Source organism: Penicillium antarcticum, assembly GCF_028974205.1.
Source record: "Penicillium antarcticum strain IBT 31339 chromosome Unknown utg000009l_segment0_segment0, whole genome shotgun sequence".
Lineage (NCBI taxonomy): Eukaryota > Fungi > Ascomycota > Eurotiomycetes > Eurotiales > Aspergillaceae > Penicillium > Penicillium antarcticum.
In genome coordinates this window covers 2534714-2560869 of record NW_026695307.1, presented here as the reverse complement: position 1 = coordinate 2560869, position 26156 = coordinate 2534714, and the positions used below count along the sequence as shown (strand labels likewise).

At 49.0% G+C, this 26156-nt stretch overlaps 11 protein-coding genes across 11 annotated transcripts; 7 read left to right on the top strand and 4 right to left on the bottom strand.

Moving 5' to 3' along the window:
* Positions 1–2783: 2783 nt before the first annotated feature.
* N7508_009321 (uncharacterized protein) lies at positions 2784–3515 on the bottom strand (the record flags this gene model as incomplete). Its single annotated transcript, XM_058467384.1, has 2 exons — positions 2784–3235; positions 3287–3515. 2 exons carry the CDS (start codon positions 3513–3515, stop codon positions 2784–2786), a joined length of 681 nt encoding a protein of 226 aa, XP_058315230.1.
* An 880-nt stretch (positions 3516–4395) lies between these two features.
* Positions 4396–5442, top strand: zrfB (low-affinity Zn(2+) transporter ZRT2; the record flags this gene model as incomplete). Its single annotated transcript, XM_058467383.1, has 1 exon — positions 4396–5442. The coding sequence occupies one exon, from the start codon at positions 4396–4398 to the stop codon at positions 5440–5442; it is 1047 nt and encodes a 348-aa protein (XP_058315229.1).
* Positions 5443–5993: 551 nt separating this feature from the next.
* N7508_009319 (uncharacterized protein) lies at positions 5994–7892 on the top strand (the record flags this gene model as incomplete). The annotated part of the gene is made up of 7 exons (XM_058467382.1): positions 5994–6152; positions 6240–6289; positions 6351–6467; positions 6522–6673; positions 6782–7150; positions 7212–7705; positions 7743–7892. The coding sequence occupies 7 exons, from the start codon at positions 5994–5996 to the stop codon at positions 7890–7892; spliced, it is 1491 nt and encodes a 496-aa protein (XP_058315228.1).
* Positions 7893–8186: 294 nt separating this feature from the next.
* fkbp3 (peptidylprolyl isomerase family protein FPR2) lies at positions 8187–8741 on the top strand (the record flags this gene model as incomplete). Its single annotated transcript, XM_058467381.1, has 2 exons — positions 8187–8416; positions 8573–8741. 2 exons carry the CDS (start codon positions 8187–8189, stop codon positions 8739–8741), a joined length of 399 nt encoding a protein of 132 aa, XP_058315227.1.
* Positions 8742–8963: 222 nt separating this feature from the next.
* On the bottom strand, positions 8964–10013 carry N7508_009317 (cytochrome b5-like heme/steroid binding domain-containing protein; the record flags this gene model as incomplete). Its single annotated transcript, XM_058467380.1, has 1 exon — positions 8964–10013. The coding sequence occupies one exon, from the start codon at positions 10011–10013 to the stop codon at positions 8964–8966; it is 1050 nt and encodes a 349-aa protein (XP_058315226.1).
* A 493-nt stretch (positions 10014–10506) lies between these two features.
* On the top strand, positions 10507–11691 carry N7508_009316 (PP2C family serine/threonine-protein phosphatase; the record flags this gene model as incomplete). Its single annotated transcript, XM_058467379.1, has 5 exons — positions 10507–10605; positions 10661–10770; positions 10822–11116; positions 11173–11275; positions 11321–11691. 5 exons carry the CDS (start codon positions 10507–10509, stop codon positions 11689–11691), a joined length of 978 nt encoding a protein of 325 aa, XP_058315225.1.
* Positions 11692–12428: 737 nt separating this feature from the next.
* Positions 12429–13382, top strand: N7508_009315 (acetamidase/formamidase family protein; the record flags this gene model as incomplete). The annotated part of the gene is made up of 1 exon (XM_058467378.1): positions 12429–13382. One exon carries the CDS (start codon positions 12429–12431, stop codon positions 13380–13382), a length of 954 nt encoding a protein of 317 aa, XP_058315224.1.
* Positions 13383–15966: 2584 nt separating this feature from the next.
* On the bottom strand, positions 15967–16440 carry N7508_009314 (uncharacterized protein; the record flags this gene model as incomplete). The annotated part of the gene is made up of 1 exon (XM_058467377.1): positions 15967–16440. The coding sequence occupies one exon, from the start codon at positions 16438–16440 to the stop codon at positions 15967–15969; it is 474 nt and encodes a 157-aa protein (XP_058315223.1).
* A 2040-nt stretch (positions 16441–18480) lies between these two features.
* On the bottom strand, positions 18481–19300 carry N7508_009313 (uncharacterized protein; the record flags this gene model as incomplete). Its single annotated transcript, XM_058467376.1, has 3 exons — positions 18481–18930; positions 19002–19185; positions 19236–19300. The coding sequence occupies 3 exons, from the start codon at positions 19298–19300 to the stop codon at positions 18481–18483; spliced, it is 699 nt and encodes a 232-aa protein (XP_058315222.1).
* A 738-nt stretch (positions 19301–20038) lies between these two features.
* N7508_009312 (uncharacterized protein) lies at positions 20039–23072 on the top strand (the record flags this gene model as incomplete). The annotated part of the gene is made up of 2 exons (XM_058467375.1): positions 20039–20407; positions 20469–23072. 2 exons carry the CDS (start codon positions 20039–20041, stop codon positions 23070–23072), a joined length of 2973 nt encoding a protein of 990 aa, XP_058315221.1.
* A 1034-nt stretch (positions 23073–24106) lies between these two features.
* Positions 24107–24352, top strand: N7508_009311 (uncharacterized protein; the record flags this gene model as incomplete). The annotated part of the gene is made up of 2 exons (XM_058467374.1): positions 24107–24194; positions 24249–24352. 2 exons carry the CDS (start codon positions 24107–24109, stop codon positions 24350–24352), a joined length of 192 nt encoding a protein of 63 aa, XP_058315220.1.
* Between the last annotated feature and the right edge of the window lie 1804 nt (positions 24353–26156).

Here is a 26156-nt window from a genome sequence, read left to right as displayed (position 1 = left end):
AGTTTACAGGAGCACGCGGATTCTTATAGTCGATCCGACCTTTCCACAGCTAAATTAGTCCCCTCGAACATCCCTGCCATGAACAGGAGGCTGAGTATCCACTTGATCTGACGTAGGAATTTTATTGCGATTTACAAATATTTCCCCCCAAGGGGAAATCCAATGGAAATTCCTTTTTTTTTCTAGAAGCTCCCCACTAGTGGCGTCTTCTCTTGTGAACCACTAGTGGAGGGAAGAAATGAAACACGGCAGACTGTACTACCTATTTCGATGTTTTCGATCACTTGCACAAGCACATGTATCTCTGCAGTATTCCTGGGTTTCACAACCCCCTCGCTATAACTTGTAAATCATGAAACCACGCGAGATGACAACTGGTCAAGGGCAATCTCCCGTGGGCCCACCCTGGCTCCATAGGGACGGTTCCTTGATGCGGTGAGAACGACTTGTTTTTGATTTATTATTTGATTAACTTGATTATCTCACTGATATGTAATCTACAGTAAGTGAGGAAGGTCAAAGCACATGCAGGCTAACTTATGACTCAACGTACACCTGGCACCCCGTATACAAGTACATTTCCATGTTCCCGGTAGATAGACATGTGCATGTTTGCAGATCCCCGAGAAATTAGCGAGAAAAAAAAGAAAAGAGAAAAAAAAAGCAAAACAAATATGGGGGGATCCATAATCGATTTAGGACCAAACGGGATGGCCGGTTCGTATTGATTACAATGAAAATGAAAAAACAAAAGGTGTGGCAGCCGAGATCCTAAATTGCCGAGCTTAGGATAAGGCCCCTGTTGCGGAGTACTATTACCGTGTGCTGTTTACTTTAACTATCTAAATTCAGGAACAGGCATCGCCACATCATTTCAGGGTGTTTGACAGTCAGGGCCCATCAGGTACCGTGGTTCTTACCCGTGCTACCAGATGAAGTTTAAGACATATGCAAGAATAGAAAACCTTGTAAGAGTAGTACTAGTACGGTGTACTTTACTAGATTAAGCCATCTCTTATCTTCTCCTAAAGCAAACTGTCATCAGTCCAAATTTCAGTCGTTTGACCTATAGTACGGAGTACATAACCGATTAACCCCGATGGACAGTAGTGTAGTAGATGATCACCTTGCAGAGGACAGTGCATTGCACATCATTATTTTGAAGCGAAACCACACATCTGGAGAATATGGAGCCCACTTCCAACAACCCCTTATTGGCCGGGTATACATTGAATATGCCCTGCACATCACTCTTTCCAGGAGATCTGCCTGATCCCTGGTGTGGCGCGGATGGCGTGCTCACCGTAACCCTGTGGCTTCTATCTTGCGTGGACCAACTGCGTATACACTGAAGAAATCTCCCCAGCTTCGGGATGTCGGGTCCCCTCCCCGGAAATTATGCCCTAGATACTGTACATCCGTATTCTGTACAAGTGGTTACATCCGGTTTTACCTATCTCAGGCAGAGAGATTTCTGCATGTCCACATGACCCATGACCAGCGTATATGCAACTTGTTATACCAGGGTCCAAGGAACGAGCCCCGGGATTTGCGCTCAAAGAAGCAGGTAGGAGAATAATTACTAATTAAGAGATTCCTGTTCCTTCGTACCCTGTACGAGAAAGTGGGGGAGTGGCAAAAGACACTTATGCGACCACACGGGTGTACCTGAACTAAGGCCGGGGGAACCGAGAAAAGGAGGAAAGGAGGGAAAACGGGACACATGGCAAGGAAAACTCTAACTAGCGGCCAGCAAACTTCAATAATGCCTAGTTGGGTTAAGGTAGCTCCACTTGGATGGAGACTACATCTCACCGTTCCGCACCGTTGGAATGAATGGAGTCGGGGATTTTGAGAGGAGCAGCATTGCGAACAGATCGGGATTTGAAGTGATGTATTCCGTTCGATCGCTTGTTTTTGAGTTTGCTGGTTGGGTGTTGGCCTTGCCAAGTTGTCAATGGAGATGTATACTATGTTATACTATTGCAATAGATCGGTGACTGTCCATGCTCTGTATGCATATCACATTCTGTAACATTCTATCTGAATCCTCGGAGCCCGGCACATTGGAAATTCTCTGTTGAGAAAGTGTCGGCTAGGGTCATGGGACCAGAAGACACCGACTGTTTCATGTTGCGCTCCACTTGAAAATCTTCTAGTTCGCCTTCTGGAATAGCGGGCCGAGGTTGGGGGACCACATGTAGACTGGGTGGAATCGAAATGGGACATTTGTGGGCATTGGAAACCGGTCTGTTTTTTTTTTGTTTTTTGTTTTTTTTTTTTTGCAACCGAGACAAGCAAACCAAAGTCAAAATGACTCCCATATTTGTGGCATGCAGATCATCGAGATGTCACTGGTGCAACCTACTCCAAAACCTGTGGCTGATGTTTTTGTCCCAGTAGCTCTGTGCGAGTTCCATCCTAGTAGGACTAGCCACTTGCTTAGCCCTCAGCTTCGGTTACCGGTTACACCGACATGCTGAAGGCATTACATACCAAATCCTGCAATGACCCGTGCTAGATGTACTCTCAAGTTACACCAGCCCTGGAACTCTTGGCTTGGGCAAGGTCACCATGAAAATATACATGAGACCTGATCTCAACAATGTAATCGCACAGACTCATAGCGTTTGCAAGGAGTTGAAACACTTGCAACGCTAATCTTCACGTGTATCACAGGATGACGATCACGCCACCACGGCTGCCCACCGTTCGAAGAGGGAAAGCTTGGCCACAGGCATCCTACTCATTCCTAGACATGGGCCCACTATCGAAGGAGTATCTCAATCTTCATCGATAGATGCCTGGGCTTGGGTTGAGATCCATTCTTCCATCAAAGGTTGCTTGGGTTCAGCACTCGGCTTGGTCTTGTCGCCTTTGCGGGTGATTAACAGACACAACACCCATCCGCAAATATTGAAGCTTTCATAGTTGGTGTTGAAGCGAAGCTTCTTCTCCTCGCTCACATCCTCAGTTTGCCTCCCTGCCTTTTTGCGAGTCTTTCTCTCTGGCGCATTCTCCTCTACTTCATCCGCTCCGGGAATATCGTGTAATCCATCGCCCTCGCTATCGCTTTCAATCATAATTTCATCCTCTGTCGAGCCTGGGTTGATAATCCCCTCGCCATCTTCTGGTTTCACTTTCGTTGGGTCATTCCCATGGAATGTCTTATTACGCGTGAGGATGGAATGACGAGTGCGCGATTCGCGGAGGAAAATGGCTACTTCGAACTCATCTAGGCAAGCTTTAGCAAATCATCGCAAATGATAGACACCTCTCAACTTACCTTCTGCAATGACATCCTTGACTGGTTTGCCCTTCTTGCGCATAAAAAGTCGCTCATTCTCTTCGCGCAGCTTGGGCAGGACCAAGGGTCGAATAGCCTCAAAGACGCGCGGAAGGACAGGATCACGAGAGTTCAAAAGCCATCGTGAGTCCGATGGAGAGTCCAGGTAGATTCGACACTCCAAGACCGAGTATTTGCTGATGCGCAGGTATCGCCGTATGGGAGCCATGATGCTAAATTGAAGTTGAGGCTGTCGATGACCTCAGGCCAACGCCAAGCATTTTGCCGCCGAATATCTGATTGGCGATGGAAACGCCCATTCCAGGGATAACAACCCTCTTTTCCTCGTCTTCCATGTTTCTGTGTTCCTGATCCATCGATCTGAACAACCGTGTCTTTAAAACAATATCAAGGATATCCTCACCATGGACAGTAAGTCGGAAGTTCCATCTCTCCCACGTGACTCCGGCCAACCACCGCGATCGGAAAGAGATTACTGACCCGTCCCCAAGGTCCTCACGCTCGTACCGGTACGCCCGACCACATACAAATTAATATGGGTCCTTAGGTACCTGGTACCAGCCTCCCAGACGCAAAACTCGTTGACGTCTTCAAAGTCTCCCAAGGTCCCCATGGATCCCACTCTGCCCGCCGGGATTATAACTGATCCCGCAAATTCTGATCTTGTCTGATTTCAACTATTTGCGGGTGAATCTTCTGACTTCAGGCTTTTGGTACTGGCTTTTGGTATAAAAGAAACCTTTAGGGCTTCTTTCGAACGTCTCTTGACCGACTCAGACGTGCGCCGCCAGAAGAGGAACTTCATCTTGCATGTTCCCTCTTGATTGTCCAATCGTACGAAAGAGAGCAGTTGAAACTTCAGAATTGTCAGGATAACCTGGTTGTTTTCTGCGTGAGGCTAAAACGACTCGTCTCGTTTACTGTCGAGGACTTTGCGGGTTACAATTTCCCACGCAGTTCCACGGCATCGATTCCAATTCTCCGACGTTTGCCTTCGCGATTATCGCTTCATCTTCCGCCTGCTAGATTCTGTGGTCTTTTTGTCCACTCTTGTCTATCTCAGCCTATTTCCTTCTATCTCAATCGTGATGGATTCTGTTCTTCTCAAGCGGGCTGATGCCTGTGACTCTGGAAATGAGTTCGACGGCCGTATGGGTCTGCGCATCTCTTCCATCTTTGTGATCATGGTTGGCTCTATGTTCGGAGCTTTATTCCCTGTATTCGCCCGTCGCTTTAGCAAGGACGGTGGATTCCCCAAGTGGTGTTTCTTCATCGCCAAGTACTTTGGATCCGGTGTCATCATCGCTACTGCCTTCATTCACCTCTTGGCCCCGGCCGAGGAAGCTCTGACCAATCCGTGTCTGACCGGGCCCATCACCGAATACAGCTGGGTCGAAGGCATTGTTCTTATGACCATCATTGTCCTGTTCTTTGTCGAGTTGATGGTTATGCGCTTCTCCACTTTCGGTCAAGGCCATGTGCACGACGAAGAGGGGCACTCTCACATCCAGATCGAAGAGCCTACTGTCAATAGATTGGGTGAACACAAGAACCACCTCGTCGGAGAGGACCACCTCGGTCACGGTCGCGATCATCATGACAGCGACTCCGATAACGAAAAGGATCCACATGCAGCCGAGGACTACGCCGCCCAACTTACCTCAATTTTCATCCTGGAATTTGGCATTATCTTCCACTCTATCTTCATCGGTCTCACTCTTGCAGTGTCCGGTGCCGAATTTACCACCCTTTACATCGTCCTCGTCTTCCATCAGACCTTCGAAGGCCTTGGTCTCGGTGCCCGTTTGGCCACTGTCCCTTGGCCCAAGTCAAAGCGCCTTACCCCCTACATCCTAGGCCTTTGCTATGGAATCTCTACTCCCATTGCCATCGCCATTGGTCTCGGGGTTCGAAAGAGCTACCCGCCGGAGGGACGAACTACTCTTATTGTCAACGGTGTCTTCGACTCTATCTCTGCCGGCATTCTGATCTACACTGCGCTTATCGAGCTGATGGCGCACGAGTTCATGTTCAGCAGCTCCATGCGCAAAGCTCCTATCCGTGACGTGCTGTTTGCGTTCGGTCTGCTGTGTGCTGGTGCTGCCCTCATGGCCCTGCTAGGCAAGTGGGCTTAAGGTCTTGATTTAGCAATCAAAAGCCCTGGGATACATTTCCAAGAATGAGTCATGTCCCCGTCTTGTTTTATCATATTGCGTTATGGATGCGTGCTTTTTTTTCAACATCTGTGATACCCATGGGATCCTATGCACATGTCGGCGTTTTTAGCGGCTGTATCTACCTACTTCATTCAATGGGATAGAAAGATATTCAAACAATTTTCAAATGATCCAATAAGTGAGTAGCCACAGACAATCAAGTTTGATGTAGATAATCCTCAATATATATCTACGCCCGAGGTAGTTTCAATTGAGATGGATGTAGGTAAAATACCATCTAGAAGGCCAAGAGGACCCCTAACGGTAAGTCCCGAAGCCTTACGCTTATACTTTTTGTCTGAGCTGAACTCAATTGCCCCATAGGGCAGCTCAAAGAACAGAGTCGACCCGATCCTGGACTGGAATACCTTTCGAATCTGACTACAGCCGTACTACTTCTCCCTCGAACGTCCACTTTCTTCAGGCCTTCTATTAATCCTTGCTCAGCACCACTTCTGTGGGCTAATAAGATGACTTCCGAGCGCGTTGTTTCGGAGCGTGACTTGACCGCGCTCCCATTCCACGATGGACGAGAGCAAGTCTCCAATGAGAGCCTTGCTATAGCGAGAAACGTTGACTCAAAGTACGTGTCGAAGAAGAGAAAGAGTCTCTCGGACTTATTTACCATTGTGAGTGCCCCTCTTGACCATCACAGCTGAAAGATGTATTCCCTCTTCTCGCAACCAACAAATTAACATGACCTGACCTGTCAATAGTTTGCCTGCGGCTTTGCTCTGATCAGTGATGGATATCAGAACAATCTGATGTAAGTTGAGCGCGTTCTGCCTTGTCAAGATCGAATAACAACTCTAACCCGTCAACAACAGGACCATGACGAATGTCCTCCTCAAAGCTGAATATCCGAAGGAGTACACAACCACCGTCAGCACACGTGTGTCTAATGCATTGCTTGTCGGTGAAGTTATCGGACAAGTTATCATCGGGTAACACCCAGTCTTCTAATCGGATCTTGCTGGGATCTAACGATGCATATCCAGACTGACATGCGACTACCTTGGCCGCAAGACTGCCATCGTCTTCACCACACTCATGATCGTTATCGGAGGAATCCTCGCTACAGCATCACATGGCGTGACTATCAATGGCATGTTCTGGATGATGACTGTTGCGCGTGGCGTTGTTGGGTTTGGTACGTGGGCCCTAAATCTATTCCACTGTCAAGCATATTGCCCAAGAGCCATCACTAGAGAGACACCCCATGCCCTCTATATATACTTTATACTGACTACCAACCCAGGAGCCGGCGGCGAATATCCTGCCTCCTCAACCGCGGCCTCAGAAGCAGCAAACGACCTCATGCCCAAACGCCGAGGCCCAGCCTTCATCATGGTCACCAACTTCCCTTTGTCATTCGGAGGCCCATTCGCAGTATCAATCTTCATAATAGTACTCTGCGCCTGTAGCCAGAAACACTACAGCACCGTATGGCGACTATGTTTCGGCATCGGATGCGCCTGGCCATTATCAATCTTCTACTTCCGAATCCGCATGCTGAACTCCGTCCTTTACCGCCGCGGCGCAATCAAGAGACATGTCCCCTACGAACTCGTACTTCGATTCTACTGGAGATCATTGATCGGGACATGTGGTGCATGGTTCCTCTACGGTAAGAATGAAACACCCAACACAATCCAGAAAGTACATTCAACTAACAGAACCAAACTCAGACTTTGTCACCTTCCCAAACGGCGTTTTCTCAGGTACAATTATCTCTTCCGTCGTGCCCAACGGCACAGTCCTCCAAACAGGCAAATGGCAACTCCTCCTTGGAGCAATCGCCTTGCCGGGCGTATTCCTCGGCGCCTTCCTCTGCGACAAGCTCGGCCGCAAGCAAATAATGATGATAGGATTCAGCGGGTACCTAATCTTCGGCCTGATAATCGGCTGCGCCTATGACCGCATCACAAAAATCGTCCCGCTCTTCGTGGTCTTCTACGGACTCATGCAGAGCTCTGGCAACTTCGGCCCTGGGAATATGCTCGGGCTTATCTCGTCTGAGTCTTATGCCACTGGTGTTCGGGGCACTTGTTATGGGCTTTCGGCGGCTATTGGGAAGGCTGGGGCTGCTGTGGGGACGCAGGCTTTCTTGCCTATTAAGAGTCACTTGGGGAATAAGTGGACTTTTATTATTGCTGCTATTTGTGGGGTTGTGGGTGTTGTGGTAACTTGGGTTTTTGTGCCGGATTTGTCGGGGGGAGGATTTGAGGGTTCGGGATGAGAGGTTTCGCGCTTATCTTGTTGATAGCGGTTGGGATGGGGATATGGGGGAGGGGGATTTGAGGGCCTTGGCTGATCAGGGTGTTTATTCTGTTGCGACTGTTTCTGCACCGCAGTTTACCAAGGGTTAGGTTTGCCTGATCAAGCTGTGTACCTCGGGATCAGATGGTACAAAGGCTGGATCGGTCATGGTTTCAGAGCATGAATTCTGTGTGAGCTCCATGATCCTGATCAAAGAGCAATACCCCAAAATACATACACCAGTATTCTAACAATCAAGCCCTTCATGCCACCCCTTCCAAGCATTGATGTTTATACTTCAGCACAGACCAACGCTAATCCACCCGAGATCCAACGCCCAATCTGTCCTCAATCCCTCCGCCTCTAACCTCCACCTCTCTCCAAACCCCCTCCAATTCACCACCATGCGTCTCACCTCCATCCTCGTCGCAGCTCTAAGCTCCCTTGCCGCTGCCGCTGAGCTCGGCATCGAAACAACCCACGCAGTCGAATGCACCCGCAAGACCGTCAAGGGCGATGGCGTCTCCATGCACTACAAGGGAACCCTTCAGTCTGACGGCTCCGAATTCGACTCTAGCTATAAGCGTCATGCGCCATTGACTTTCAAGCTTGGAACTGGTCGGGTTATTAAGGGGTGAGTATTCATTTTGTTCGGGATTTAGTGCATTGTTTTGGATTGGTTTGAGGTTGGAGCTTTGCTGTGGACCTGGTCAATGGGGTTGGACTGGATTGGGTGCTTGGCTGTTATATACCGGGGGTGTATCATGCTAATACGATTCTCTCTGTTTAGATGGGACCAGGGCTTGTTGGATATGTGTATTGGCGAGAAGCGCACGCTGACTATCCCCCCCGAGTACGGCTACGGCGACCGTGGTATTGGACCTATCCCCGGTGGTGCGACATTGATCTTTGAGACTGAGTTGGTTGCTATTGAGGGTGTTGATAAGGATGAGCTGTAATGGTTGTTGAAGGTACCTTGCTAAAACCTTGACAACTCTAACGTTATTGAATGGGATTGTCTTATACTTCCTTTGAAGAATAATATGTGCCAGTATGTGTATATGGGATCATATAGATTATGCAATGTCTCTATAAGCAGGAGGGTATCTCGTCTAAATGTACACTGTACAGAGAAAGTGAGAAGAAAAGAAGATGGGGAAGAGCCAGACCACGGCATCATCTCAATCCATGGCATCCAAGGCATTCTCGACATGAAGATCAGACTCCGAAACCAAGATTCCAATCAGACACTCGCCGAGAATGCCTTCCCAGTTCACCCACGGGTGAATCTCCTGGAAGAGCCTCGCAGAATCCTTCCCTGCACCGCGGAGGAGCTCGCCCTTACCACCTGGGTGGTAGGGCGCGTACGGTGAAATGTTGTATACTTTGCCGTGGTACGAAGTCCACGCATCCCGGCCCTTGCGCCCATGTTGCTCTTTCAGCATGGATGGTGTAACGCGGAGCAGACCCGGTGGTACATCTTTGCCGCGGAGGTTGTTGTTCGGGTTTGAGGTTAGGGCGGCCCAGTCCAAGGGGGAGAACCCTGGCTCGAGAATTACTTTCTTCGAGTTGGATTTCTTCAGTGTCACTGGTGTTGGGGCAAGCGTGCTGCTGCTTAGACGGCTGCTGCTGGTTGGGGGACCGCGTTGTGAGGATGCTGCTGATGGGGGTGGGCCGAGGGAGCTGCCTGAGAGACGTGGGGGTTGTAGGGTTGGCGGGGCGAGGCTATTCTTTTGCGCTGGTCGGGGTTTAGGGACTGGGGGTGGAGGTGGTGGCATTAGGGAGCCACCCGTTGTTGATGGTTGTCGCGGAGGAGCGAGAGGTGGTTGTGACGACTGGGGCTTTGGTGCTGCATTATCGCGACCTGATGCTGTAGACTGTCCGCCTCGTAGAAATTGTGGGATGGACGGCATTGTCGGGTTGGATGTTTCGTTCTCGCCGCTATCCAGATTGAGCGTGGGGACCGTAAAGACCGGCGGCGGTGGTGCGCTTGAAGCAGATGCCTTGGGTGTGCTTTGGGAATCCTCTTGCTCTGTTTCTATTGTTGGTGTTGAAGGCCTTGGGCCATGCTTTTCCCGTACAGACTCGTCTGAGATGGGAGTGGTAACCGCCGCTTCGGGTTTGAGTTCCGGAGGGGGGAGAGGACGAGGCTCGTTCCAGCTGCGAGGAGGGTACCGATAGAGGAAATATACAGTTGTTGCAACGAGGACACCTGCTCCTACCCAGCCCATACCGAACAGAGTGAGAAGTACACTAAAGGGTGCAATATAGGTGAGTCAACAGAGTGCTTGGAATCACTGTTCTGCAGATTCGCCGAAAATGTGGCCCGTGCACCACCATATCAAACAGATCAGATCTATGCGGGCATCAGAAGCCAAGCACGGAGTTCGTTACTTGCAGCCTACATGTTCATCAATTTGAAACGTAGTATTGAATATGAAAATACTGTAAGCACTAATAGACAACCCATCTTAAGTAGACATTGTACCCCATACGGAAGTTTCATGCAAGGCACTCCAGCCCATGTGGCTTGTCTGGAGAAGGAATAGACTCCGGAGGGAAATTGAGACCACCAATGAGGTACCTGTATATTGAGAAATATTGAACACAAAGGAACAATGGTGTTCATGATGTCAGGGCATCATCATCCCCCAGACCCCAGATCTTACAATGGGACCCTGTGTATGTCTTCTCGGTAATACACAGCACGATCTCTACTCAAACATGGTCTTAGCTCACAAAGCTGTGAGGAACCGCATGTACCGGAACAACAGCCTTTCTACCTCCGAGGCAGTTAGCCTGTTTGATGTAGGGGCCGGACAAGTGGGTATCTAAAGATCCACATGAAAGCTTGCACAATCATACTGAACAGTCACAGGAACAGGGAGGCAGGCCGTTTCAGGAGGATCGATTCGTGGTGGCTTTGCCGGATCACTTTCCCTCGAAGGTGGAGGACAAGGTTGCGTTCTTTGCAATCTATGACGGACAGTAAGTAAATTCTCGGGACTTTATCGGTCTCAATTTGACCACGCTTCTCAGTGGCTCTGGTCTTGTTTCAGAACATGTCAGCCAAACCCTACACCATCTGGTTGGCGAACGCCAGGAATTCGAACGAGGAGACTGGGCAGTAGCCATCAAGGCAGCACTAGAGGAAGAAGACAGCATTCTACTTGACCGATTCAAGCGCGAATCTGCCGAGCCTGCCCTGTCAGGGTCTACAGTGGCAGTTTGTTGCATTAACCTCACCGTTGGCGAGCTGATCGTCTCCAACCTGGGTGACTCGCATGTTATCCTGGCGGAGCGAGACCCCAAAACAGAGCATCCGTATCACATTGTATGCATGATGCCCGATAGCGAAGGTGATGCGAAGGAAGCTAACCACCGCATTAGCGACGTCTCACAGAGACTCACAAGCCGGAGGTGCCTAGGGAAAAGGCTCGTATCGAAGCAGCAGGCGGAACAACCACCATCCGGGGTGGGACGCCACGTCTTGGTATGTTTGGCGCCAGTGAAACGAACAACCCTGACCAGTGAATAGGTGCATTAAACATGTCCCGGGCACTGGGCGACCTGCAGTACAAGAACCCAGTCAATACCTTTGACCCGGTGCCAGACCCCGCCGCTTCAACCTCCAGTCGGTCGGAATCACGGGGGAACTTCCTATCCAATGATCCCTACACCTCCCGACGGACGTTGCACTCTGACCGCCGATACTTACTGTTGATGGTATCAGACGGTGTAAGCGACCGAGTGGACGACGCCAGTCTGGTGCAGCACGTGATGAAGTTATCAATGCGGGGGAAACGAGCCAGTGAGATTGCGACGGAGATTACCACCAATAGCGCAGGCCATCAACATAGCGACAATGCGTCGTGCATTGTAGCAATGTTGGATGGCCAAGGATCGTGATAGAGAAGTGTACCCAAGATCTATGAGATCCTTTACTACATAACTACCAAAACGGGACAAGCGCCGGAGGGCACCATGTGTTATGCATGACCCGTTCCACGGTTCACTCTTTACCCGATTAAGAAGGTGCTTGTAGTCGGATATGGCTGGTTCACGATATTCTATTGGGTGTGAGGGCTTCGGTGCTATTGCTGTTCTAGGGTCTCAATTTTTGGTCCCATAAATCAAGACCCGTTGTGATGTGGCGTTTCGTATACCTCCGAAGTTATCCATTTTTTAATGTTCGGCTTTCCCTTTTCCGGCGCTGTAGGCTTGTACATAGATAGAATATAACTAAATTTAAACTAATAATCGGCTTTTCCGTAACCCCCCCCCCCCGCCTTACAAGGTTATCTCCCTTTAGAGGTCGCTTGCTGCCGCTCTTTTGCCTTCAATAGATCTGAACCCCAGCTTTGGCAGGGCTTGACCCAGTCTGTTGGAAACCTGTCAAACTCCTTTAGGCAGGCGATTATGTCTCGCACAAGTGGACCCTAGAAAAAAAGAAGCATACCACTCGGGCTCTAGCCACCTTCCAGAACGGTCAACCCTGAAGAGGATCTCAACGTACATAATGGCCGTATCATCCATCATTCCACAGAGTCTACGTTTCATTTTTTTTGGTTCCATTTAAACCCGCCATTGCCCACATTGCTCTCATGATTCTCACACAAACCCGGACACCATCTCAAGCTTGCAGCATGGCCTCCAAGCAATGGAGTAACTTCCACGTGGGAAGAGAGTGTGGCCACCAGAAGTGGTCTCGAAAGAACACTCCCAAATTGACCGTCTCCTCAGGCGAGACAGTCTCCTTCGACGCCATCGACAGCAGCAATGGCCAACTGGACACAACATCCCAGGCCTCCGCCATCAGCACCCTGGATCTAGGCCTCGCCAACCCAGTCTTCGGCCCGATCTACGTCAACGACGCCCAACCCGGCGACGTCCTGAAAGTCGAAGTCCTCAGCCTCGAAGTCGCCGACTGGGGTTGGTCCGCCATCATCCCAGGCTTCGGACTGCTGGCAGACGAATATCCAGAGCCAGAGATCAAGATCTGGTCGCTGAACCGCGAAGCAGGCTTCGCCCAGTTCAAGGACATGCGCATCCCCCTCCGCCCCTTCCTCGGCTGCATGGGCCTCGCCCCGGCCGGTGATGAAGAGCTCTCCACCGTCCCGCCCACCAACGCCGGCGGCAACATGGACTGCCGCGAGCTGAGTGTCGGCTCAACCGTCTACCTGCCCGTACAGACCGCCGGCGCACTGTTCAGCTGTGGCGACGGACATGCCGCGCAGGGCCACGGCGAGGTCTGCGGCACCGCGATCGAAACCCCCATCCGGGCAACGCTCCGCTTCGAGCTCGTCAAGAACCAGCCCTGGATGACCGCTCCTCAGTTCCAGACTCCGCCTCGTGCGCAAATACCGAACCCCCTCCCCGACCTCGGAACCTACGGCGCTCTTGGTGTTGCTCCCGACCTGTATGAGGCTACCCGCAGTGCTACTCGCAACCTTATTACGTGGCTGGTGCAGACTAAAGGTCTTACTCGCAGCGAGGCATACATCCTTGCCAGTGTTGCTGGTGATCTGCAAATTGCAGAGGTGGTTAACGTGCCTAATTTCGAAGTGGCTATGACCTTGCCATTGGGTATTTTCACTTAATATGAGACGTCTAGTATATACATCTTTCTTTCCTTTTTTTTTTTTTGGAGAACTGGTATGGTGGAGTGATACCCAGAATAATGATTTTTGATTTTGCCTCTATTTTGGACATACAGTGGTGTGGATCAGGGGGCCGGCGATGTATTTGCATTCGGGCAAGCGTTAGTCAAGCGAGCATTCACATGAACATATTAACATATCAACATATTCACATAATACAATACTACTTTTTCTTGGTCTATGAGACTTGAAACATGGCTTCGATTCAAACTTTAATTAAGCGACTTGGGAGCACAAAAGGCGTGCTTTGGTTCCAGAAAACGAGGAATGAGAACGCCATCGCGATGACAGGCCCGTAAACCTGTCCTGTCGTCTCCTATTTCTTATGTTGCATTGTGTTCCGGACTCAGCCACACAAGGATTGCCCGTCCCACTTTGGCCAGGATAGGCAGGTCAATCTGTTGGATGACGAGGGAGGCCCAGGGTCCACTGGATCGGTGAACATCAAGTATAGTAGGAAGGCCTGTCAACAATAGGAAGCTGCTTGTCGACGTATTCATGGGCAAATCGGGGAGGGTTTCTTGGCTTCCGGTCGCCTATTTGCTTCCGAGCCTTGTATCAAGTTTGGGCAATTCAATTATCCGGAGATGGCCGTTGGCTCTGGATGTGGCTAAGGGTTGGATTGAGTCATGCTTGGAGTATCGTATTCAACAAGCAATCGTGTTCAGTAAGATATCTTGGCGAGAGGTCACAACTTTAGTGGGATCAATTCGCTTCGATGTAGTGTATAAAATATGAAGTCCGGGGTTTCCTGACAATTGACATATTTGCTTCATTCGTGATGAATCTCGAGCTTGGATGTGTATTATGCCAATATACTTCAGCAGCGAAAAAAGTCCCTCCATTGGTAGCCCAGGATCATTCTAGCTAAGAAAAGTCTCGATTAAAGTTTCCTCAAAAGCAAGTATACAACTCTTACTCGCTGAGATGACGAAATATTTCTGAGCTAGCAGTTGCTCTTGCACCCTAGACCGTGGGATACTGTAGTTCAACGTCCGGAATGCCCAACAACTCCTTCCGAGGTTGTCCGAGTGACATTGTTCAAAGAACCAATTCCTTCCTTTCCCTATCTTCAGTACCTATTCTTCAAAGCAAATATCAAAGCTGCAGTAATATCTAGCCCCTTGGCAGTTCTCTAGTGGAGTCCAAGACGGGGCTACCGTGTCTGCATAAATAGGGAGCCAATGGTATCATACTTGTTTCGAATCAGGTTATAGGACTTGAGCTGGTTCATCCAAGAGACCTGTACAGGAGGATGCTTCCCGTGTGGAGATCGGTATGCCACACTGTCGGTTGGGACCGCTTGAGGCCGTTGCGATTATTGGCTGGTTATGACATGGTTTTCTTCACGGTGTTAACAACTCAAATCTACTTCTTTAAGGTTGGGAGGCTGCGTTAATCGCCATCTATATTTGAGACTGGAGGGTCAGTGAGATATTGGTTCATGTGTTCTCCTTTCTGTTTGGAAGATGATCAAGAGTCCGAGAATAGAAAATGCCCACATAGACTGTAATCCACTCTGGTTACGCTGCATGATCCAGGCAGAATCATAGAGAGTGTCATAAATACACACCTGGATCCACAGACGGTGTTCATTACTATATACGAATTAATTGCGCTGTGATCTGTTATGGTAGAGGCTACCGGATGCTGGAAACTGATGCTCGGTCAGTCATTGCTCTCGCTGTGTGGGCCATTTGGAAAGGGCTATGTCACCGTGATCCCCCTTTTTATTCCAATCCCTCAAGTTGTAGAAAGCAGCACTGGCCCGGCATAAGTCATTTCCAGGTCCAACACATTGGCTGCGGTAATGATTGGAGTTGTAGCATGATCAATGTTCAAGAGTGGAGGAAAATCAAATGTATTCCCCTTCCACCGTAGAACCCATTCTTCGTCTGCACCGTCAATCATATGGTGGGACCAACTCACTGGCGGTGTGTCTAGATATCATCAATATCCGAAAGAAGCGTCCACTGTGATGAATGCAATTTTCTCAGCGTCCTCCTCCTAGGTCCGGACACAGCTGGCGAACGATCTACTACACATGACATGAACGACTTGTGAGGACACTCCTTCCGGAATTCCCGCACCACTTGAGAGATGATACGGCCTGCATCTTGCGCGATAATGTACAATCCAACCAAAAACGAGCTCATACGCGGGTCCAGGACGAAAAGTGTTCAGTTTCTTTACAGATTTGCTCGTCTTTTGAATACCTCTTTCAACCACATCTCGGCCTATTTTAATACTGGAAATTTTGCTACTGCAGGCTGCCATGACAGGCAGGGACGCCCAGGTACCAGCCTTCCGAAGAGCACTTTCGCATAGCATATATTTAGAGCAATCTACACAAGGCAGGTGGAATACTCAATGTTCAGACTAATAGAAAAGGAGATCTTAATTACGATTATATTATGAGAATTCGGGAGTGGAGAACGGACTTCAATGTTGCAGATGAGCAGAAGATGAGTGTGTTTGGAGTACGTTTTCCTGCAAAAACAATGCTCGCACAGCACTTGAATGATTATGTGGGTACGTGGTCAGGGTCAAGTACCCAGTCTGAGAGGATACTTGGCCATTCCAGCCAGGGATCAGACGTAGTGGCCTCATTTCTTTGACCAAAGCCATCGCCTTGTAGGTCTGCAGTCGTACCACCCACATTTTCTTCAGTGACAGGGTCATTCTGTTCCAAAGCTCGCCAAAAGTCCGTGTCTTGGAGAGTACCATTCAACACAGGGCAGCGACTAGCATTGGAGCCTGGAGTCCAAGTCTCCGGTTCTGGGTCTTGAGGTTCGCGGGACAATTCTTGCGTCACATAGAAGTCACCAGGTGCAATATCACTATCTCTGGAGCCACTGGATGGCGGCACATATGTAGATATCATAATCTCCAAGACAGCTTTAAACATGCAGAAAAAGTCTGGATGTTTACTCGATGGCATAGGAGTCTCTGAAACATTCCCCATGCGATGCGCAAGGCTCTCGAGATAAATCAGCATCTTTGCTCGGGCCTGTTTCTGAAAAGCATGGAGCTCAATGACACAAGCGCAAGTGAAGTCAGAGAAACACAGCTTCGAACAAATGCTGAATATCATGATCGTATTCGACCATTCTCTGGTCGAGAAGTAGACGTATTGATCGAGTGTTGTCGACAATAGTGCTTCCAGATATTCCTGGACTACCCAGAAGCATTGAGATACGAATCTTTCAATACCTGCATGTAGAAAATGTGTATCGAATTGTTGATTCGGAGTGGATTCGAGGGTCTGCAGAGGTAAAAATGCTATTCTCACTCTGAGGCAAATTTTTGAGAGCCGAAATGGGACTTCAGGATGGTAGACTTAGCAAATACTCTAGCCCTTGCATATTTTCACAACTTACCACTTTCTTGGACCCTGGGTGACACCGCCAAGTCAAGAGCACTTAGCTTTTGATGTAAAGTCTTGACTGCCTCGTGAGCTTCTCTAATGCACGTTATGTTTTTTTGAGGCTCGATGGTACTTCCGTGGCTGGATACCTCCCTGTGAAGCATCTGTAGCTTCGTTAACAGCAGCGTTGTTTTTTCCTCCGACTCAATTTCTGCAAGGGCAACCATATCAGGAAGGTTCACTGCACTGCTGTCAATTCGTCGCCGATTTATCGAGCTGGTGGGTCTAAAGGAGGGAAGCATGAGCAAGAACCAAATTTCAAAAATGAACCAGACTCACAAGGATGAGAGGTGATAGCAAGCAAGTGACGTTTGCAGTGAATCGCGATCATAAGATTTATGGGCCAATCCCAAATCAGATACCATTGTCTTCGCTATTTGCATGAACTGAAGAAATTGATTCCGGAGCGGTCTTAAATGCAGCGGGTACCTGAGAAACAACTTAGTCATTTCGTATGATAGTGTTGGATGCTGAAAAGTCATCTACCATGCAATATAGATCAATAACCCTTGGGCATAATCCAAGCTCTGCTCCCCATGGAAAATGACCTTTTCGCTTAACACTTGGCGCAGTCGTGCATCTATTCTTTGTTGCAATCGAGGCGTTTTTGAAGAGTTCACGGTTAGGATTGCCAGCAACAGGAACGGACGGTGCCTTGCTAGCCAGGTGGCCGAAGCATCTTCAGGAAGATCTATGAACGGGAAATAGACCTTCCGATACTGAAATTGCGATACCAAGCGTTCTGCTTCATCGATAGTCAAACGCTCGCCGACTGATATGAATAGATCTCTAGGCTCATGAAGGGGTCCCAGGGGCTTTGAGGCGTCGGATGTAGCTGCTGATGAACATTTCCCCTCCATTTGACTTTGAAAAACTCGGCGGTGTAGGTCAAATACTTGATTCGGTACATCTGCCACCTCTGGTTGGCTTGCAAACAGCCCAGATAATATGTCCTCATCTTGTTTGGGATTCCTGGTAGATTCTGCTTTTCTGTTATATGAGAGCAAGTGAATTAGTATGACCACCATGGACCACCATGAAGAAAGTCCTCAAAAAGCTCACCCTTCGTATGAACATGTGTGGCCAAATCTCGCACATCTATAGAGATTTTGCCTCGTGAGACTTATTCTTAATGTTCGGAATGGACGTTTGATCCCTACCTTTGACACGCACTGGCTTCAGATCTCTTTCCAGGTAGACACCGTACCTTGCGTGCCCTGCATTTATCACATGCCCGTGTATTACGCGGACGCGGACAAACATGAAGTTGGTTCTCCATTTCTCAAAGCAATGGGTATGGAAATTCGCATGCTGGTTTGTCAAAAGAAAAGAGACAACAAAAGTTCACCTGGAAGCTAAGCCGACACAGGAATGGACCCCTTTCCGTACATCATCCAATCAAAAGCTGTCTATATTTTAGAAAGAGAAGTGCTATGTATTCACAGGATTGACTGCATATTAGATGTAAATACCTGGGCTCAGGCACATGCATTATAGTAAGTGAACTTCAACAACCGGTGTCTTGTTGTAAGTGGGTTATAGATAGATAGTCATCCCCGTGGATACACAAGAACCCTCATCAGAAAAGCAAAGTGTTTGATTATTCTTTGGTCAATACATCCAAGATCCTAGGTTCCACTCGGCGGCGTCCTTGTAATCCACGTCTCTGTCTGGCCAAGCGCACTCCAGTGTCATAACATCAAACACAGCTCCGTCGCCTCCCCAAGTCTCTCTTCCAAACGCCGCAACCATATCGAACCCGTTCAGTAACGATCCTGTTGTCCAGATCTTACCATCGCGCACATATCGTTTCTTTACCCAATTCACACCCGGCGATGACTGCTGTAACGTAGCGAGGGCGGGACGCGGTGCTGCTGCAGTCTTGCCCTCCAACAGTCCCGCCAGAAGAGCAGGTTGAGAGCCGAAGCATACAAGCAGGAGCGCAGTACAGTCGTCATGGGTCTTCCGCAAGAATGCTATCTCAGCCTCGGTTGGCTTGTAGTTGAATGACATGGCTCCAACGATTGCGATGTCAAGAGGCGGGCATGTAGCAAACGAGTCCTTTTTTTCGTGAGTTAGCATCCAGGTAAAGCGTCTTTGAAATATCATTCGTTTGGAAACGCTGGTTTTACCGTTGGAGTGACTTTCATGTTTCCAGTGAGTTCGCCAGGCTTCTTGCCATCTTCATTCACCCAGTGGAAGGTGAACTCTGGAGCGCCCTTTTTGAACTCATCGGGGAAGGGAGTCTCCTCAAGAAATTCTCGACTTATACTCGAGAAATAGCCCAAAGGTGCAACATCCAGTTGCTCGGTCAGTCTGAAAAGTCAGACGAAGAAATTATTTCTGTTAGGATTGAGGAAGCATACGTATTGAAAAGAATCACACCAACACGGATAGGGCGTCCCGGATTTCGAAGGTCGATAGGTGACATTTTTCTTCGAGTTTTTGATTCTGAAGAGTTGTTGATTCCCACATCATCACGTTCTTATACTACGTTTTATACTTCTTTCTCATACTTCTTTTTCATGCCACTCTTACTAGGATAGGTTAGTGCGCAACATACGATCCGCTCCGCCTAAACTTTCCCACCGCACTTCCGCCCTCGTGTTCACTTGCCATCCGCTGTTACATGTACAATTGCAATACTAGCCAATTCAAATAGGTTCATACATAATTTTGAAGCCCTGCATTTGATTCTGGGCTTTGCGGCCTCAAAAACACATTAGATTGGGTTATACCACATAATTATGAGTGTAAGCCAGCGCATCTACGGAATCTCGGTTGTTTAATATCCTATCATGAAGCATGATGCTTGACACACCTTACTAGCATTTACTCTTCTTTTTTTCAATTAAAGGAAGGCGACATACCGTGTAAGATCGCCCATATTGAAAAAAAAAAGGGCTCAGGAACTTAGACCATTGAATCTATATACAAAACAGAGGTTGTTGATCATACCAACTAACAGTCCTCATAAATTCTATTTTACAAAGCCACTTCAACCGACTAATTCAACATCAATCGAACGAAACACAACAACAAACACTCGATATATCATCCACACATTGTTTATGCTCCAACCGCCTCGATGGAACGTGTCACATGACACCGCGTTCCCTCGCGTCGCCCCCTCACAAGAACTCGAATAAGACCGAACATCCAACATGTCATGGATCCCATCCTAGATGGACTAAATCATGCGCAGCGCGAGGCTGTAACCTCATCCGGCTCAATTTTACAAGTACTCGCCCCTCCAGGCTCCGGAAAGACAAAAACCTTGACAGCGCGCGTCGCGTACCTTCTCTCGCACCATGGATACCAACCCCAAGATGTCATCTGCTGCACATTCACAATTAAGGCCAGTCGGGAGATGCGAGAGCGGCTTGCAAAGCTCATTGGTGGAAAATCCGAATCGCGCTTGATTCTGGGGACTTTTCACTCGATTTGTCGGCGGTATCTGGTTAAATATGGGTATTTGATTGGTCTGCGGAGGGGTTTCGGTATTGCGGATTCGGATGATACACGCGCTATAATCAGAGTATGATTTGGATTTATGAACTGTTTATGTCTTATGATTTTATCTCTAATTGTGGTGACAGCGGACTATCAAACGACTCAAGTCGAGCATTGAACCTAAAGCGGCTCAGGGCCGTATCTCACGCCACAAGGCACATGGCCGCAGTCCCGAAGCTGTGGCTGCAAAAGCTAAAGCAGAGGAGCAGGAAATTGTTGATATCTATCGTGACTATGAATCAGCTTTAGCGGCTTCCAATCTCTTGGACTACGATGACCTTCTTCTGCGCTGTGGGGATCTACTTCGTGAGCATCCACAGTGTGTTTCCAATGTTCAAGCTGTGCTTGTGGACGAGTTCCAGGATACCAACATCATTCAGTATGAGTTGGTGAATCTGTTTGCGTCGAAGAATAGACGCATCACTATCGTTGGTGATCCTGACCAGAGTATCTACGGCTTTCGTTCTGCGGAAATTGCGAATCTCAAGCGAATGCAGCGGCACTACTCCAACACGACGGTTGTTCTCTTGTCAGACAACTACCGATCTTCAGCGTCTATCTTGAACTCGGCTCAAGAAGTTATCGAGCAGGATACGAGCCGGCCAGCTAAGGCACTGCAGGCAACTCACTCGTTCGGAACCTTGCCGGTGTTGAGAAAGCTTCCAACCCCCGGCGCAGAAGCCAAATGGATGGTTCTTGAAATCAAGCGGTGTGAAGCGATGACTGGTGGTCTGTTGCGCATGTCTGATTTTGCTGTCTTGCTTCGATCGGCTTCGCTGTCTACACAAATTGAGACAGCGTTTGGAAGAGCAGGAATACCATACAAGATGGTCGGAGGGCGCAAGTTCTTCGACCGGACTGAAGTCAAGATTCTTTTGAATTATATGAGAGTTGTCAGTCACACGGGGCATTCGGATGCCTTGTTGAATATTGTCAATGTTCCACCTCGAAGGATCGGTGATGAGACGATCAAGCAACTTACGGGTGGCGCGGACAAGGCCAAGGTTCCACTGTGGGACTTCATCAAAGATGTCGTTCGGGGTCGTCGTTCGACAGAGAAGAAGCTTCAAAAGGCGGCAGAGCAGGGACTATGTAGTCTAATGAAGCTGATTGAAGCTTCGCGGCAAAAGTTGCAGGACTGTGAGGATGCATCAGCTCCGCGTGTGTTGATCGAGTTCATCACGGAGCGTCTCTCCTTCCAGGAATACCTCATCAGGGCGTATCCCCTCGACGAAGACAGTCGCTGGGCGAACGTCAAGGAACTGATGCACCAGGCTACCGAGGTCGCAGCTTTTGAAGAGGAGGAGGTTGACAAAGAAATGGATCTCCCTGAGATCGAAGGCGTGGAGCAACAACAGGCACATGCAGGCGAAGAGGCACTCACGCGCTTTCTGGCGAATGTTGCGCTAGCCACCGAGATTACCACCAAAGATGAGGAGCAGGAGGGTGATCAACCCAAAGAAAAAGTCACCATCTCGACCATTCACGCTGCGAAGGGGTTGGAGTGGCCTGTTGTCTTTGTTCCTGCTGTGTACAACGGAAGTATCCCGCACTCGCGCGCAGAGGTGGTTGAGGAAGAGAGACGATTGTTGTATGTGGCGATGACCAGAGCTCAGGCACTGCTATACCTCAGTCTCCCGATTCGGCAGCCCCGGCTAGGTGAAGGAGAGGATGGGTCGACGACTTTAACACCCTTCCTTCCACCTAAGTTGGTCACCAATCGTTTCCGATTAACAGGACCTCCACTTCACGAGAAAGCGGTATATTCCATTGCGGATATCTTGCGTCGTCCTCGCCCGTCTCTCGAGGACATGTACAGGGGGCTTGCCCTCCTTCCATCGACGCTGGACGACCGATGGACACCCGAGGGGGAAGAAGACCGCACCAAGTTTGATGGTACATCTGCCCGGGATGTTGATGAACCAAACCCCAAACGACGCCGGTCAGACATGCATCAAGGCCCAGGCTCGACTACCTACATGTCCTCGGCCGGGTATACTATGAATAACTCGACCCAATTTACAGTTCCCACCACAGTTTCATCAGGCTTCACATCCGCCCGAGACTACATTACAGCCAACCCAGAACCGCCCGTGGAGTCAACCTCCAAGTCTAAGCCTCCTGCAGACGTAGCAGTGGCAAGCAAGCCAAGTGCATCCAGCAGTACCCGGAAGGACGGCCTCACACAGGCCAGCATCTCCAACTTTTTCGGTGGGCCAGGGCTCCAGAAAAGAGAGCCCGTCATAGCCAGCCGTGCCCAGCCACAGCCACAACCATCCCGTAGGTACGGGCAACCGGCTCAGAGCCAATATCTTACGCAAAGCGTTCCACCGGCCCTGTCCTCGCACCGCGTGCAGCAACGACCACTTCAGCCATCCCGGCCGACGCTGGAGCCCACCAATCCAAATGGCTACACGTGGATGGCGGCTCCATCAAGGCCAGGACCAAAACCCAGGATGTCGATGACGCAGGAACGGACCGGGAACAATGTTTCTGCAGGGACCGCAGGGACCGGGGCGAGCGAGGCGAAACCCGAGACATCCACCCGAGGATTCCAGGCCGTGTCGACGTTTCACACGACGACCATGTCGATGGTCCAACAAGCACCACGCCGGACACTAGGCATACGACGGAGCATGAATGGATGGCAAGATCGGATGAAGCGAGATGGCGGTGGCCATGTGAGCTAAGACGATTTCGAGGGAGGCTGGTCCGAAATGACGAAGTGGCTACGGGACTGGGTCAGAAGGCAGGCTATCGCAATCGCACAGGTTCGTTGCTAGGGAGCCTTCTGGGAAGTGATTGACCCCGGAAAGGGCCAGAATCTCGGTCTGGGATGGGGAATGACGCACATCCGTGCCCGATGAGGCTGTGACTTGTTTATGCATCTATAGGCTGTTGGGGACTGTGAGTTTTCATAATTCTTTTTTTCTTTTTTTATCCATGGGGTAAAGAGGTCGATCATCCGCCTAATCATGTTAGACGCTATTGAGCAATGAGATCTCCAATAATTTCCCCAGTACTCCGTAATTGAGACCTGAGATTCTGGACCATGGTGGAGCTGGAAGTTCCAGCGGTGAGAAGAGGAATTCCCCCTATACAGGAGATATTGGGTATCCATGAACCGCCATTGGCGCAATGAATGCGGTGAAGACATGGTTACTAGGTCTACTAAGTTACTAAAGTAGCTACATACTGTAAACACGTAGACCAGTCAAGGCTATTTGAGGAATGGCTGACTCATCATAATTGGCGTAATCTTACATGTCTCCTGAAGCCCTAGTAACAACCTCAGCTCACTGACTGGCTGCCCTACTTTGGATCTCCCCTATCCACCAATGAATAGCTCCATGGCGTAAGTTACCAGGCACCAAATACGTCAGGGGTCCATTCCGAGCTGTGTTCCCCAGAGTGTAGATCGGGAGCTCAATGGTCCTATACAAAAAGACTCGTCGCCCTCTGAGAATATCATCCAATTCATAATCCACCCAACAACTCAACTAATTGCCATCTGTCGTTTTTTTGTCTTTCTTCCTCTTCGTGTCTCTATATATCTTTGCTTTCTATTCTTCCATATCATTCGCACGCAGTTCAACACTGCGCGCTCCTCACGCCTTAACGCTATACATACCTTGACCTCTCTACTTTGACTACCTCGTTAATACCTTAATATCTATTTCACCTCCTCCTCCTTCCTTGGTTTCCCCATCACAACCAATTCATCATGCCACACAAAGTCAACGACTCCAACTCAACGTTGGCCAGCAGAGGCAGCGGCGACCAAGTGGTAGCCACGGAGGTCCGGAATCTGAGTACGTCTAGGGCCCCTGTCTCCGATCTCCAGATCCCCAGCTAATGCAGAACAGCAGCCAATCCCGTCCGCAAACCCCCGGTTATCGTCCACAACAAGGGTGGCCAGATCTACGACGAGACACGGCCATCCGACTGGGACAAGCAACGCTGGAAATAGTCGTCTACGAGCAAAGCATCGGAGCATCGGAGCATTGGCGCTGGCAATCGGGGCACACTCGGACAATTGAACGCTATGAAGCTAAGACGCGGAGAGACACGTTACGCGCCAAAAAGTGAGGCGGTGATGGGCCACAGCTCCTCCCCCTTTCTTTCACCGCTTCAACCCCTGACGGAATGCCGTTTAGCCCTCATTGCCTCGCCAACAGATCCTTGCTCTCCCCGGATTTCTGGCCTTTCTCCACTGTATCATTACTGGAGTTTTGGATCTGGCGTTTTTACTGGTCTGCTGTTTTTATCTTTTCGACTCTCTCAACTCTCTACACTTCCGACTTCCGACTTCCCGACTCTCCTTTGGACCCTTGTTGGTTCTGTGTCTATACTTCCTCTCTCCCCCTTTCTCCTGTCTCTTCTCCTTTCTCCCTTCTCGCCCTCCTTTCCTCATACTGCCTACCCTCTACCTCCCTTCTCGACCTTCCATGGATCCGTTTTGACACCAGACGTGTCCGCTGTCGGCATCAATACCTAGCTGCTGCAAGGTTGTGCTGGCAGTGGGTCTCACTAGTTGAAGGATTCGACCTGTCTCTTTTATTCTTTCTGTTGCGATGCATAGCGTGGGTTATTGGATCTAATGGATCTGGATTTTTCTTTTTCAATTGCAATGGAGCGAAATTGTATTGCTCGGCTGGAATGGCAATGTTTTGATTATATTTGGGATGACCTTTACTGTTACTGGATTGTTAGACTAGTCAACAAGTCTTCTTTTCGTGCCTTTATTAAGGACACTTGCTTTATACCTTCGGTTGAAATCTAGGGGGTTTCCAATAGATTATAAGAGGTTTGGTGATTTAAGGTTAAGTAGGAATGGGCTGGTCTCCATGGAGTTTAGGTCGAAGTTAAGGGTGTCCGTTCTCGAAGTCCTCTGGGTTTTGGTTTGATCTTTCCCAACTTTGAGTTGAGATGATATCAATACTTTATATAGACATACATAATGCTTGCTAAAACCGCTATGGGGGTCAAGATTTGACTCAAAAGTGACCTTTTCCGTGAGCATCTGATCAGAAACACATCGAATATATATCCACCAACCAACCACATCACTATCAACAATGCCTCAGATATTGGATCAAAGCTATGCATCTAATGTCCTCCCACATCGACTTACTTTCAAATCACTTAATTTTCGGTCAACGGGGAAACCGCTACGCTAATTTGATGATATCTACACTCGGAATATGATCATATGAGGATCAGCAGCACACCCAACATGGATGAAAAATGAGGCAATAGACCTAGAGCCTGATATCCACAGCGGGGATGAATGCTTAGTGCCCAATAGCCCAGAGTATCCAATTTAGCATGATGAATGATCCATAATGGGAGTGAGGGAGGAAGAACATGGACTGCATACTTGGCAACAAGGGCATTTACAGTACGTCAGAGGAGTTGGCACTGCAACAAAACTATACCACCAACGACCGAAGGATAGCCTACAATACTACAAAGAACCAAGTTCACAGAAAATGGGATCAATTCAAAGCCAAGCGGCGAATCTAACACCACTGCGAAATCCACACAAAGGATCAAAAAAAGACACCTCGCCATCCGTCCCAGGGTAAAAAAGAGGGACGGGTGGCTGTCGAGGGTCAGGTTCAATGACTAGATACAAAGGAAGAGGAGAGCAAAGGGAAAAGGAAAAAGGACAGCAGAGTCGACACATGGATGAGTCTGATCTTGAAGTCCTTTCCTCCCCAGAAGACATATAATTTTTTCCGGGTTTTCTCACTTTTTTTGCTTTTTTTGTG